At 38.1% G+C, this 15114-nt stretch overlaps 1 protein-coding gene across 9 annotated transcripts in view; it reads right to left on the minus strand.

Moving 5' to 3' along the window:
• Nucleotides 1-15114, minus strand: part of PDE8B (phosphodiesterase 8B) — an 80024-nt gene that overhangs the window by 31400 nt on the left and 33510 nt on the right. For 6 of the 9 annotated variants that reach the window (XM_072858989.1, XM_072858997.1, XM_072858995.1 and 3 more), the window contains exons 2-5: nt 11387-11446; nt 6343-6533; nt 4964-5023; nt 3879-3936 (exon numbers count right to left, since the gene is read on the minus strand). In XM_072858989.1, coding sequence (XP_072715090.1) covers nt 3879-3936; nt 4964-5023; nt 6343-6533; nt 11387-11446 — 369 coding nt within the window. The remainder of the gene's footprint in view (nt 1-3878; nt 3937-4963; nt 5024-6342; nt 6534-11386; nt 11447-15114) is intronic. The other 3 variants (XM_072858998.1, XM_072858991.1, XM_072858992.1) reach the window with 2 other exon arrangements.

Raw genomic sequence — 15114 nt, forward strand, 5'->3', positions numbered from 1 at the left:
CAATGGCTCAACGTCCAGATGGAGATCAGTGATGAGTGGTGTGCCTCAGGGGTCTGTATTGGGACCAGTACTGTTTAATATCTTCATCAATGACATAGACAGTGGGATCAAGTGCACCCTCAGCAAATCTGTAGATAACACCAAGCTGAGTGGTGTGGTTGACATGCCTGAGGGACGGGATGCCATTCAGAGGGACCTGCACAAGCTTGAGAAGTGGGCCCACGTGAACCTTATGAGGTTCCACAAGGCCAAGTGCAAGGTCCTACACCTGGGTCAGGGCAACCCCAGTATCAATACAGGCTGGGGGATGAAGGGATTGAGAGCAGCCCTGTGGAGAAGGACTTGGGGGTACTGGTGGATGAAAAGCTGGACATGAGCTGGCAATCTGTACTCACAGCCCAGAAAGGCAACCATATCCTGGGCTGCATCAAAAGAAGCGTGGCCAGCAGGTCCATGGAGGTGATTCTATCCCTCTACTTTGCTCTGGCGAGACCCCACCTGGAGTCCTGCATCCAGCTCTGGAGCCCTCGGCACAGGAAAGACATGGACCTGTTGGAGCGGCTCCAGAGGAGGGCCACAAAAATGATCAGGGGGCTGGAACACCTCTCCTATAAGGACAGGCTGAGAGAGTTGGGGTTGTTTAGCCTGAAGAAGAGAAGGCTGTGGGGAGACCTTATTGCGGCCTTTCAATACTTAAAGGGGGCTTATGACAAAGATGGGGACAAACTTTTTAGTAGGACCTGTAGCGATAGGACAAGGGGTAATGGTTTTAAACTAAAAGAGGGTAGATTTAGACCAGATATAAGGAAGAAATCTTTTATGATGAGGGTGGTGAAACACTGAAACAGGTTGCCCAGAGAGGTGGTAGATGCCCCACCCCTGGAAACATTCAAGGCTAGGTTGGACGGGGCTCTGAGCAACCTGATCCAGTTGAAGATGTCCCTGCTTGTTGCAGGGGGGTTGGACTAGATGACCTTTAAAGGTCCCTTCCAACCCGAACTATTCTATGATTTTATGATTTAACTAACATGTACTCTTAAATTACATTTTACTTCATTATAATTGGATTCCACTGTCGTCCTATACAGAACTTGACCCAAGCCACAAGAGTCATCAGCTAGTAGAAATGCATCATTCTTCTTGCTTAGCAAGAAGTACGAGGTTTAATATTAAAGATTTATTTTGTTGCAAACAAGAAAGTTCTAATAGTAACTGGTCAATGAGAATCAACATTTGTTTAGGGAAAGAATTAAAATTCAAAATACAAGACAAGATTGTAATTGAGTAACTGCAAACATTAAGGTCCCCTGTTTGCTAATTTAAATCATAGTTGAAAATCAGTCAGGAAGCCCCATCTTGTATTTAAATTAGTCCATCCTAAGTAGGCCATCACTATGAGCTTTATGAGGCTGAAAGGGGAAAAAAATCAGCATAATAAATGTACTGCATTAACAACACCATTAATATACAAACACAAAAGCTGTTAATGATACAGGGGGAAAAAAAGATCAGAAGACGTAATAAAATAGACTTTCTTGAGAAGGAGGAAGAAAAAACAGAAAAAACAGAGCATAAAAAAAAAAGTCAAAGGATTGTATAAAATTAACAGAAAAGACTCCTGAAATCTCTCTCTGTTCATAAGATCTATTAGTGATCATAGTGATCCAGATCTGGATAGGGATCAATCATCACTGATTTCATTAGAAGAAATGAAAAGTTATTTCTTTAGGACTACTTACAATATATTTTGTAGGTACACATAAACATAGAAAGATATTAGTCTAACATAGTACACATGAAGGCAACAGAACATTTTGAAATGGAATAATCAGCTATTTGCTGCATGGAAAAAAAAATTAAGGTTATTTGCAAGAGTATCCCCCCCAAAAAGACTAAAGGAGTTCTTCTCAATCTTTAGATCCAAACCTGATGTAAACAGTCTGGTTTTGTCCATAAAACTCTATAAAAAGGTGACAGACTAATTGGCTAGAAGCTCAGACTCTTTGCTAGGCAAGTTGGAGATGCATTTAGAAGACAGCCACCACCAGATGGAGCGATTGCATTCAGTGCTTTGTCGAGGGAAGAAAAGGGAGATGATGAGCAAAAATAGGACAAATGCTGATACGATGAAGAGTGATAATGCAAAATAAAGCTACCAGAAAGGTTAGGCTATAAAAATAAAAATAGTGAAGAGAAACTTACAATTTGAACAGATATGATTTTCCAAAAATAAATTTCATTTTGCTCCCAAGGAAGATTCCCTGCAAATACTGTCTCTCTAGTTGAAGAAGGGTATTTTTAAATCTTTGTGTATGTGTGTGTATTTATTTTGTGTTAATGGATTTAGTCCCTACTGATCCCCATCCAAGCAGAAATAATTCCTATGTCCTCCCCACTGTGAAAACAGGATCTTTGACATCAGATGTGTTTTAAAGGCTTGAAAATAACTTCAGTAGGGAATTACTATATTATGCAAGCACTCTGATAAATTTGGGACAGCTAGAGGGAATGGTTAGAGCAGCTGTTAGGTGCAAGAAGATTTTACTTTCCTAGGCATACAGTGTGCCACTGAGATGTGTCTCAGAGCTGCAGTGTCTCCTCTGGCTCTACTCAGTACTACACCTACAGTTATGATCTAGCCCACAAAACATATTGCCCTGCATTGTTTTTAAATGAATCATCAGACTTGAGAAGAAATAAAGATTTCTGTGAAAAATACTAAAACCTTTATTGTTTTGAGAGGGAGAGAGAGAGGGGAAGAAAACTACACTAAGAAAACACTGGCATTCTTGGGCTGACCTTTCTCTTAGCCCTCACTTTTCCCAATTTTGGAACATGTAAGCGCTTCAGAAATGGTTATGCCTTTAATGCTTTTTCCCCCACAGTACCCTTGCAGGAGAGGCAAGATCCATTACCTCTTTTTGGAGATGATCTGCAAATGGTGACTCAGGTGCATGTTCTGCTTTGTAAAGAAATTCAAGCTAAATATGATTTAGTTCTGATACCGGACTCAGTATGAGCATATTAGCATGACATGCTGCCTGGGTTAATTCCCTTTCTTCTCTGATTTTTCTTACTACAGTTAATTGTCCTAACTATATATAGTTAATTCTCCCTAAGTACAGTGTCCACTGATGTGTTTCTATCGCTTCAATACATAACCTTCCTTATGAATGGCTAACTTCAATATTACAGCTGATTTATATTACATTAACACAACATTAATATCCATCCAAAGCCACTCACACAAAGGCTGGAAGAGGGTAAGCAAATGAACTAGATTTTCAGAGCCAAGAACTTCTGCCTTTCTGCTCTCTCCTACAAAGCTTTTTTGAGAAACAGTATGAACAGTTATCTTCCCTCCTGCTGCTTGTACAGGAGAGCCTCTAACGCTGTCGTGAGAAGAACGGGTGCAAGCCAACACAACAGACCTTCCCCCCAAAAAAAATTCTTTGCATCAGGAGGAGCTGGACTAGGCTTGTAGTCCCTTTAGAAAAGGAATCCTAGCAGTCTGAGCACACAGAGATGTCTGGGTGACTAGTCAGCATGCTGAGATACGCAGAGCACATTAATCAGGGTCCCCCATCATTGTTTTTTTAAAGCAGTCATAAACAAAACCCACCCACCACCTGCCCAGACCACAAGAAATTAATCCCAGTATTCCTGCTTATTCTGGAAGGATTAGGTAGATCACAGATTATTTCATATGCTTCTTGGATATGTTGTTGAAAAGAAAAGAATACCCAATCAACTGCCACTGGTTTCTCATAAATAAATTTTTGACAGAAGCAAATGTATAATTTTCAATTTGAAGTAGAAGTGTCTGTAATTTATGAAGCAGTTATGGTTACTATATTAAATATGTAATTTATACATACCCTATTAAAGCCTGCATTAAGAAGGGGAAGAACAGAAGTCTCTTCTTGGTCAGCAGATCTACAAAACAAAATATATGGTCACACAACATTTAAGAATTAGATGGTTTCAATTTGACATAGTTACCTAAACATAATGAATGCAGTGAGAACACTTTTGCATAAAATACATACATAAAATCATACTATTACAGAAGTTGATACTATAGTCTTCTTTTATACGTATTTGCAGCTCTGACTACAACCTGATAGTTATTCCTACAGCAAACCTGACAGATGCTCTACAGAAGTCCTGTGTCTCTTCACAGACACACAAGGGCATTACAAAAAGAAAGCTTGAAGAGGATAAAAGACATCCTGTGATATCCTATGAGAAAGAATCTAAAAAATTGTTATTAAGTCAAAGGTGAAGCAAGTTGTAAAGTCTTGCTCAGCAGCAAACTTAGTCTATTTTCTAATCTTGGCAGGAATAGTTCTTCTCCTGCCACTCTATTTCCTAATATTTTAATTGAGCTAGGAAATAAATAAAATTAGAATGGATTCAGTAGTGTGCAGGAGTTTTGACAAAGACAAGAAAGGTCTCTTTTTCGAAGGTATTTGATAAACAATGTATTTAAGTCAGTAAGAATTCTTCCTGAATACATAGCGTATAAATTACTGAATAAGGATTTCAGGACAACATTCTGGTGAGTTTAGTACCAACAGGATTGAAGTTTACTCCATTACCCAGTTCCCCAATAACCACAGTGTGCTATTTGATCTAGTTATTTCCTTTAGAAAGTAATACGCAGCATTCTATATTTTTTTCTTTTAGAAACCAACACATAGCTTTCTATTTTTTCTTAGTATACAAGCCATTACATTATGGTCCTCTGAAGGTGATAGGGATAGTACTAGTCTGTATAAATGGAAAGTTATCAAATACTTAAATAGCCCACATAAAACATCACTAACCCTTTTCAGGTAAAATAATATTAAACTTACTCTATGACACTTGCTAGTAAGATACTTTCTGTAATTATATAATTATTATACATAACATTCTCATAAAGTAAAATAAAAATCTTTCACAAAACAGTAATACTTACGTGCGTGGAACCACAGCAAGTATTACAGTGTGCTCTGATGGTTTTGTGGCACGAATAGACCTGAGGAAACAAAAATTTCTCAGTTACACCACATACTTTCTCAATGTTACTCTGAGTATCTTCACAGACAATATAAATGAAAACGAGGACTGAAAGACCATCGAGACTAGAAAATAGGATATGACACTGCCAAAACCTACCTATCCCCCCTTAGACAATCCATTTCCATTTTGCTACCAGATTCCTCAGATTTTGCTCAATGCAGTGAAGAGGCAAGAGCTCCAAAACCACAGGGCATGAACAGCAGCTCTTCAAATCCACGCTTATAACCTAGCAGAGGTTTGCCCTGTTTACTTAGCTTATTTGGGGCAGACTGCCCAGAATGCATGCACTGAGAAAGGTCAGTCTATACAATGCATTTTCAATATCCATTAGCTAATTTAAACAAGAATCTCCACCATCTTCTCCCATTATTTACCATTGTCCTTCTAGATATTGTTTTCTTCATTATAAAATTTTCTTTAGAGGGTGGCAAGTGCTTTTGGGGCATGCAAGTAAGAAAAGAGGGCATAGCAAATGTATGTGATAGACTATCATTTATGAAATGCTGAACAAACAAAATTTACCACTTTACATATTATTGAGAAACTGAAAAAAATATGACCAACTATGAGAATAACACTCCATTCACCTTTTACTGGCTAAAGACAACTTTTTTAAATCATGTCACACTGTCCTGAATAAATAGTCTTTATATTATTTGCTGGTCTTTTAGAATAGCTTCCATCAGCACAAGTATTTTAGTTTTTAAATGCTCCTTGTCATAATCATGGCAAATTTCAGCTCATGACGGACTGAGAAGCACAGTATGGTGTATGGTACAAAATGTATGCTTCAGCTGAAACAGTGTATTTTAGCATAGAATCCCAATACTAAGTGCTTGCAACCTTAGAGCTGCTAAGACGGAGTCGTGCACCAGAAGAGTGATGTGAACTTTTGTGAAGAGCTGGCAGTGCCTGACCCAGTAGACAAACAAGCACATTCCTTTGAAGCCCTGCAGCTTCAGACTTTGCTGCAGCAGTAACCCAGGAAAGCAGCAGGCAGAGACAGCAGGGAATAATTTCACAACAGCTGTTTTATGCTCTGATAGAAGCCCATGACCTAAAGAGATAATTCTACAATTCAGCTTTGCCACAAGTGTATTTTTAATGCTGTTCTTCTCTTACAGATGTGTGCAAACCTCCTGGCCTCAATCCCCAAACTTCCATTTTACTACAGTTTTGGGGGTTCTTTTTTTTTTTTTTTTTTTTAATTAGGAGGTTTGGGTTTTGTACAATATATTCTGAAGTTCAAGAGAAGCATAAGGTCCTTTAGGTTACCTGCAGATATCTTCTGCATCAAAATATCTGGAGTTCCTGTGATCTATAACAATTATTTCCTGGTGCTTATCAAGAAAACATTCAAGTGCTGACTCTGGAGTCCGGGCAATATTGCACCTGTATCCAGCTCTGTCACAAGCCCACCAGAAACCATCACTTTGGTTGTCTTCTTTTGCGAAGATCAGCAAAACCTGCAAAGCATGCAAAACCGCGGTACCACATTAAACATACAAAATAGTTCTCTGCATGGTGCAAATCTTAACAAACACTTCTGCTATACAAAAGTTTGAGTCTACTGTGAAAGAGGGAAGATTGAACTACAGGTTGTAGAACAGCTGATGCAATAGCACAACTTTCTTGATAGATAGAGTGATTATCAATAGATAATCAATAGTTAACTGTGTAGGACTGATACTTAGGACAAATCCAGCTGCCAGATGATGAGTCTCTTCTAACTCATGTTCAAATTCAATTGCAGCCACCCAGAGTAGGTGGGTAGGTGTTCAAACATCATTGCCACTCTTGTCAGGCCATCCCAGCTACACACACTTTTAATTGTAATGAACTATCTGAAATGCAACTGCCTTAATTATCGCTCTTTAGGGACAAACAATTAACATAACACAGTTTTATTAATTTTTTCCTCTTTGATGTACAACAAAATGGAGTTAACCCATATGCTTTCAAAACTGAAAAGAACAACAGACAAGCAGGTATGGACAGGGCTGGGAAGGGGAAGAAAACTGATTCAAACAACACTATTTTTACCCAATAAATTGTCCCTAATTATGTAAATATATGAGGTAGTTTCAACAACTTCGACTGAACACTTAAGGAATTGCACACACAAGATCAGGTAGGATGCGTGCTGAGGCACTGTTCTAAAAATAAAATTGATGCTGCAGGAAGTCTGTTTGCTAACTGACACACAGAACTGAAAACAGCTGTATTTGTGTGCTTCTTGTGTGAAAGGAAAGGTGTTTTTAGCAGAGAACAAATTTTTCATCCTTGGCCTATAATACTTATATTATCAGCATACAAATTACACAGCTAGGAACACAAGTCATGTAGACAATCCCCTTCACAATTTGCAAATATTTACCACAGCAGCTGATCACTAACCATGCCACCCTATCTGACAGATGAAGAAAAAGGTTAATTTAGTGCAAATACGCTGTGAAAAAGAAAGTCCTCAAAAAGTCAAAAGTTTATCCACAGCTATTCAAATTGCACAGAAAGGCAGCAGCCACAGAATAATCTATGTATAAAGCAAAATCCTGTTCATTTCACAAATAAGTCATCCCCTGACTTCACTGACATAACCTGTCTGAGCAAAACATACAAACTTTTGCCCCAAATGCCCATAAGAAAGGTCAATAACCTTTCATCTGTGCTGCTCTATGCAGCTGTGGTGTCACCACATGAAACTCAACACCATCAGTCTAGAAGCTAGAAAAAGTGACCATAACTTTTCTCTTATCTTGAGCTGTCTGGGTTGTTGAATTCTAAACAATAAACAAATGAATTAATGTTACTGTGGCAGGACAACCAGTCAAGGTTTCATTAAACAGTGGAAGAAAATTATATGCTTGGAATTTCCAGAAATATTAAGAAATAACTTAAGAAGTTTCAATTTATTAGAAAGAGTATTTTTAATTGCAGTTAACAATAAGCAGATTTGGGTTACTGACACTTAACATCCAAGGTAACTGTTGTCACTCTACCTAATCCCTGTTTTTTTTCCAGCCATCAAAATGTTGGAAAGCAGTGACATGACTGAGATGCAGACTTTGTCTGCAGATACTTTGGTAAAGTCCCTACTCTGATACAATCTTCTGTTTGGTTCCAACTGCTATTAGTTTTATTTTGTTCTTAGTTTGATTGGTATAATATGATTCAGAAAACAGGTTTTTTGGGGCACATTTTTTGATATCTTCCTTCTCTCAATATTCCCAATTTGGAAAAAAAGGATTGCAAAATACAATCATTTACCAGCTGTAAAATAATGGAGCTGAATTAAATCACCTGATCTCCCACTGGTAGCTAATTATCAGTGTGTGAATCCTTCTGAGAATATTAACTTTAAAAGCTTTTTTAAAGTATTACTACCATGCTTTCTCATTAACATTTGTATGAATCTTACTATAAACCATCAAAACATAATGTAACTAGAAGTATATTGGAAGATATGCTCTCAAAGTCAAGATAAAAATATAACAACCTATATAAAAAACTTTGTCAAGGAAAAGCTTGAATTCAATCTGTGTTTCTTGGCAAAAAACCCATGTAGCTATTTTTTGGTGTATAATTTGTCAGTGTTACTGTAAAAAGATTATTTTACTCAGTGCTGCCCTGGTTTAGGAGCACCATGGACTTCTCCTGTGGAGACCTTTACATTTTTTGGTGATGTGTTGGAATTTTTACCATCTTTCTAAGTATTTACTTTGCACAACTATTGCATGTCTTGTTCCCAGTTTATTATACAAATACAGAAAATGGACAGAGATTTGCTTTAAAGAGCTCAAAATAAAATAAGAGACACCAGCTGAGAACAGATACATAGGGTACCACAATGAAACTGAGAAAATGACAAACAACAACTTAAGAAGTAAAAATAAAGTTTCTTAATGATTTTTATGTTATTGTATTGCAAGAGAGTTTTAAGTTGGAAAACACACAGTGGTTCTGAATTAAGTTAGGAAGGAGCTCTTGTCACACTGCAAATTGGCATGGGGGAACAGTAAAATGCTGTGTATCATCATGCTTTGTTTGCAGCTCAACAGGGAAGACCACCATCATCAGAACAGACATGGAGTTTGATGTCAATGCTGTGAAAGAGATGATGGCCAATGAATGTCCTAAGAGGTGAGAAAATGCAGGATTTGAATGGGGGACACATCCAAACCTTTATCAGCCCTGGTAAAGACTTCTGCAAAAGGATAAGACAACTTTTTAACGTGCATTAAATGTTTATAAAAACCACCTTTCTCCTGTGTCCTCTGGAGAAAGCACATTTACATGTACTTTTATCATGGCCATTTCTAAGGTCTCAGAACCAAATCATGCCTATTTGCAAGCCTTGGTACAAAATCGGGGCAGATGCGCAAGCTGCATGTGGGGAGGGCATTTGGAGGGTCAGAGCTGGTAGGTTTGCTTTGGACTCTTCCCCTTGCCCCTTAAGGCCAGCAGCACCTGGGTCACGATCTAGTACAAACCAAACCAGATTTGTCCTCCAATGCAGATGGTCGTAAAGTTCAGTGAGGAATCTATTAAATGGTTTATGGCAGGTCACAGTCACAAGTAAGGTGACTTCTCAGACAAAAAATATGGGCCATTTCGAGGTTGGCACAGGTGTCCTGTAACAGCATAAAACACGCACCAGAATAAAACGGACATTGCTAAGAAAAGCCCCAGTGGCAATTGTTTTGACAAACTAAATTGACTTATCAGACAATTGTGAACATGATTAAGCACCCACAAATAGACATTTAAAATGTGATATTCAGTAGCTGTTTCCACTGCACAGAGAAACACGTAACTCCATTGTCAAGATGGAATAAAAGATTAACACACGTTTTTTAAATGCGTGGATGTGTGCAATACTTGCCAAATTAGCTGAGGTAATGTGGCTTGTTCCACAACAAAGGAGGTGGGTTTACATAAAGTGTTTTCCCTTTACTGTAAATAAGTTTGTGTATGGCAATGTCTTTATGGAAAACTCTTCAGTTAATGGTTTTACTTAAGGTCTGCTTTCTGCTTTACTTAAGGTCTTCTGTAGTAGCACCATAGATTCTCACTTATGTAATGTAGGGACAAAATAACATCCACACCTGACAAGATACCAAGAAGAATGTCAAACACTTTTAAAAACAACAAAAACCCCACTTTCCCTTCTTATATGAAAAATCTTCACTTACAACAGCTAACACTGGTACTATGATATTTTGGCAAATCCAATTTCTACAAAGTAAAATCCTGACATAAGCACTGAGAGTATTTGTATTCATTAAATATCTGCTTGACCATCTTTCTGAAGATGACCACAGTCTAAAGAACATTTTTCCATGAAGAGTTCCACATTTTTATGTTGAAATTCCTTGCAAAACCAAAGAGTGGTCTAGTGCTGAAGCCATTTTCCACAGTCTTATTATAATATAAACAAATAGTTTCATCAGATCAAGTCATCATTAAGACTGAATGTTTAATACAGAAATAAAAATGTAAAGCTTTATGATGCATATACACATGATGTATTTCCCTTGAGAACAGCATTTCTTCCATGTGTAGATTTTTTCCTCTCATAGCCAGGTATGGGGAAAAAAGGCCGAACCAAAACAGAAAAGGTGACTGGTGACTAAATGTATCTGTATTTTACAGAGTTAAGTGACCCAAAAAGTTAATTCAAATGAATGCTGTATCACTAGAGCAATGTTAAAGACTAAGATTATTTAATTTCCTATCATCTGAGAGCTTTAACACCCACTATAAGCTAAAAAAATAACACTTGGCATCTGTTTACTGGCACAGGAACAAAATGTACAGAAACAGAAGCAAGTACGGATGAGAGCCGTTGCTCCTTAAGCTGAAGTGCAACCTCTCTTGTTGGAAGCAGTGTGATTTCTTGGATTGGTGACCTGTAAAAGCACAGTTCTCTCTCCTGTTGTGCAAAACCCAGCAAAACTCTCCAGGTACCTAAACTTTATAATGGAGCTCTCTGCTTTGGCATATCAGAACTGAACAGTTTTTAACATCCAGAGACGCAGCTCTTTCCCCTGCTAATGCACATACACACACACTCCCATTGACAGGACATATAAAAGGGATGATTTGATGTTAATGGAAATCTAAGCACCTTGTTTACCAAGTTAATTTACTTTTAGGTCTCTTCTCAAGCAATCAGATAAACCAAAATACCAATCACCCATCTCACAGTCCTTGCTCAAGTAAAATGAAAATATTATACTTAACTATAGGGGTTGAACCTTAATTTCTTCACCCATTGACACTGAATTGACTGTACCAAGAAACTGAAAGAGCATCTTACCTGAATTGGATCTTGTGTCAGTCTCATGGGCCCAATTTGTACTTCTGTAGTTGAAGCCTGCTAAAGAAGAGTATTACAGATATTTTTTTCCAGTCTGGTTCTTAACAAGATAGCATTTTAAATGCAAGAATGAAAGATCAAACAGAACCATGAAAGACTCTCAAAGGCAGGCAGGTGTATGACTAGCAGCCTTAATTTAGTTGCTTTGAAGTGTGTCTTTTACGAACGTATTTTACCAAACTCCTAATTTTGTTTTATTTGCCTCTAAGTTAAAAATTGCAGGGTTTTAAATAAGGAAACAAGAAACACCGCTTCCTTTCCCCTCTTTCCCCAACAGAGTACCTTGGTTACACAGAAGGACTTGCATTTTGCTTAAGACTACAGAAAGCTATTTTTTGCTGGACCAAAATTGCCTTATTCATTTGAATGTAATACAGAACTTGTATTAAAGGTCTTGTGTCATATATTCAATAGTAATATTTTAATGGGTTTGTTTAGGAAAAAAGTGACTTTTCAGACAAGAAAACTTGTTTGGATTGCAGATTTAAAATTGTTTTCCAGAACCATAGCCTTTCGTTTGCAGGAAAAAACATTGCTACCATGTAAGCCATGACATTTTCAGAAGACATAAAAGCACATCATAATTTAAAGCTACTACAGGAAGGCCAGCAGATGTTGGCTGTGGCTGCTTTGTTGCCATATTTCCTAGGAGTTGGACTACATCAATACTTTTTGTGTCTTGATATATTTCAATACACTTCTCCTGTACACTACTGATTTGTTTCACTTCAGACTGTTAGCTACAGAAGGTTGTTAAGCAACTGAACAATACCTATGTCCTTCCTCAGATGCATGTACTTAAGGAAAAGAGTCTTTGAACCCTTAAAATATTGTTCCACTCATGCATATGGAGGATTATTTGCAAGTTAGCAATCTCCAAAAGGGCAGATTCTCTGCTTTCCTGGTACCAGTTACCCCAGGTGCCTGGTGTAGGTGAGTTAAAGCAATTGCCCTGCAAGACATGTAATTTGAACAAAACCCTAATTGTAGGCAGATTCCCAGGACTGTTCCCTGACACACAGGAATCCTGGAGCCTTATTTCTGCAGCATTTTGCTCTGTGGTGCTTGTTAGTTTGAGCCTTTTGTACAGGTATTATCTTATTCTTCAATTTAGTATTTTTCAAAGGAATGTGTATAAAAATTCAAAATGGATGAAGTTACCAGTATTCAACTTTTTTCCTTAGAGAATACAACACTGTGTTAAGTATTAACAGCCTTGCCTGCATGTGAGACCGTGGTATTATGTATAGCTACAACTGACACATTGGACTTTCATGCACCACTGAGCATCGATTCTTCTCAGCCCAACAACGTACGTCAGAAGGTGGTAACAGGCAGTACTCCACAAGATTAAACTACAAAGCCTGCCACTGTTTTCCAAAGCAAAAATTGCCCCCAATATAAGTGTAGTTAACCTCTCCTTTTCTCACACAAAAGCTTCACTTCCCACTTGAGCTCCTGCCATAGCAGAATGTAACTTAATGCCAGCAAGCGTATCAGAATAGAAATGAAAGTTAGCACCCATCATCGACCATGAGTGGTGAGGAAGGTTAGAGAAACAGTTCTCTGAATGCTCTCAACCTCTCTTACCCCCACTCAAAAAGAAAAACAGCGCATTCACACTCCAACGGTATTATTATAGGAAAATCTTAAATACATTTTTTATCGTGATTCACTTTGATTAAAAAAAAAAAAAGGTTTAAAGTAGTCTCATTAGATGAATCTGTAAGAATACACAACAGGCTTGGGTCAGTATCAGTGCAAAGGCTTCTTTTTTTACAATGCACAGCTCTGACTGTCCCAGAATGTATTGATCAAGAGCCTGGGATCCTTCACAAACGACAGTTAGGACACAGATATTTATTTTACTATCCATTTATCCACTTTTCTACCACTTCAGAGGACATCCAGCTTTAATTACTGTGTTTTGTCCAAGATGGGATAACTGTGTCTATGACATAGATTGATGCAGGCAAGTCTATCAATCCCCTTACAGAGATTTCTTTATAGGATAGCCACTTCTCTTAGCCTGGGTATTTTAAAACAACAACAACAAAAAATCCGCACAACTGTGAGTCAGGGTTTCTCTCCCTGCTGCTTCTGTGTCAGCCTCATGAATAGAAAATACTTGAACAGAAGGACCTAAAAATCAGGGTCTCTCTCTCTTCCCTCCTCCCAGTTTCAGGGTGTTCCTGCCTTTGCTAACAGTAGGAAAGCTTCATGAGGATTAGAAAATCTGAGAGCCCCGATGTAAGAGAACTTGACCCCGTCCTGCTCTGCGCAGACATGATAGGGTCAGAACCACACAGGGATGCAGAAAAAGTGCTGCTATATCTGAAAGATTGCCATGTATAACCTTTAAGTCCCTAAGTTGCTCAACTTGATTACTTATACAATGCACAGAAACAGACGGGACCCTCAAATTAAGACTGCTAATGAACCTGAGCATAGGAAGGATTTATAAACCTTCTCATCGGATAGAGCAACAAGTATGCCTGAAATCCTCCTTCCTGGACTTGGCGTTCTGAGTTTTGTTTTACAAGATGAATCAGTCCCTTGGATTTATATGCCCAAATTGCTACGGGTACAGGTGATTGTCTCACTTTTCTCTTTCAAAACACAGCTAGAGGAGGCAGCAAGAATAATGACATGAGTGCCTGGCCTTCACAAATGTCCTATGGATCTCTCCTTGGCCTGAAGGAACTAATTCCACGTCTTCCTTACTCCCAGAAGAATCTGACCATGTGGATGTTGCATATTAGTGATACCATGACCATACCTCTGCTCATTTCCTGACTTAAGTGACTATCTCATTGCTGATGATTTCCAATTTAAATAAATCTCTCATTATTTGATTGACTGTCAGGAAGGACTGCTAATAGATCTGCAACCTAAATCAATTAGTACAGTAGCTCATGACAAACTTTTCTGGTAAAATGTGTGGAGACAAGCCTGGTTCCAAAGAGGTCAGTGAGAAAATCCCTGATTTCAGTGAGCAGAGGAACAGACACAGGCTTTGAAGCAAAGAAATCATAAATAAACTAACCATCTGGGAATAAAAAAAGCTTAAAAACAGTGAAGAAATTTTTGTTTTAACATTTTAAACTGTCCATTATTATTTCCAGTATCATTCTAGCCTCCTAGGCGATCTCCACAGGAATCAGCTATTAATCAAAGAATTAAAGACAAAGTCAATGGTACTTTCTTAAATCCTATGTTTTTATGTAAATCAGTGATTATCAATTACCTTACTATCATAGCAGTACCATTAAGCAAAATGTACTTACCACTTCATTAAGGTTCCACTCTTTAAAATCACCAATACAAAAATCTTTACCCCCATATGCCTGCAGACTTACAGCACCTGCAGTTTATGAATCATCACTAATTAATAACACAACCACTGTAAAAATAATGACTAATTAGTACAGCAAAATCTTCTTGAATAATTCTTCATTGCTTAGAGCAACAACAGAAACTAGAGCCAACCAAGTGGTGAAGCAAAGGTGTTGGTGAGTTCAGCCTCCTGGAAAGGCTCAGGATGGATGTGCCAGTTGAGAAGCATCGCACAGATGCCAAGGTCCCTATGGACACCCTTTTGGCCTGAAGGCTCCTTCCCCCTACCTGCTACATCTTCTTTCCCTTTTAGTCACTCCCACAGTGATGCA

The sequence above is a fragment of the Ciconia boyciana genome, chromosome 4 (assembly GCF_034638445.1).
Source record: "Ciconia boyciana chromosome 4, ASM3463844v1, whole genome shotgun sequence".
Classification (NCBI taxonomy): domain Eukaryota; kingdom Metazoa; phylum Chordata; class Aves; order Ciconiiformes; family Ciconiidae; genus Ciconia; species Ciconia boyciana.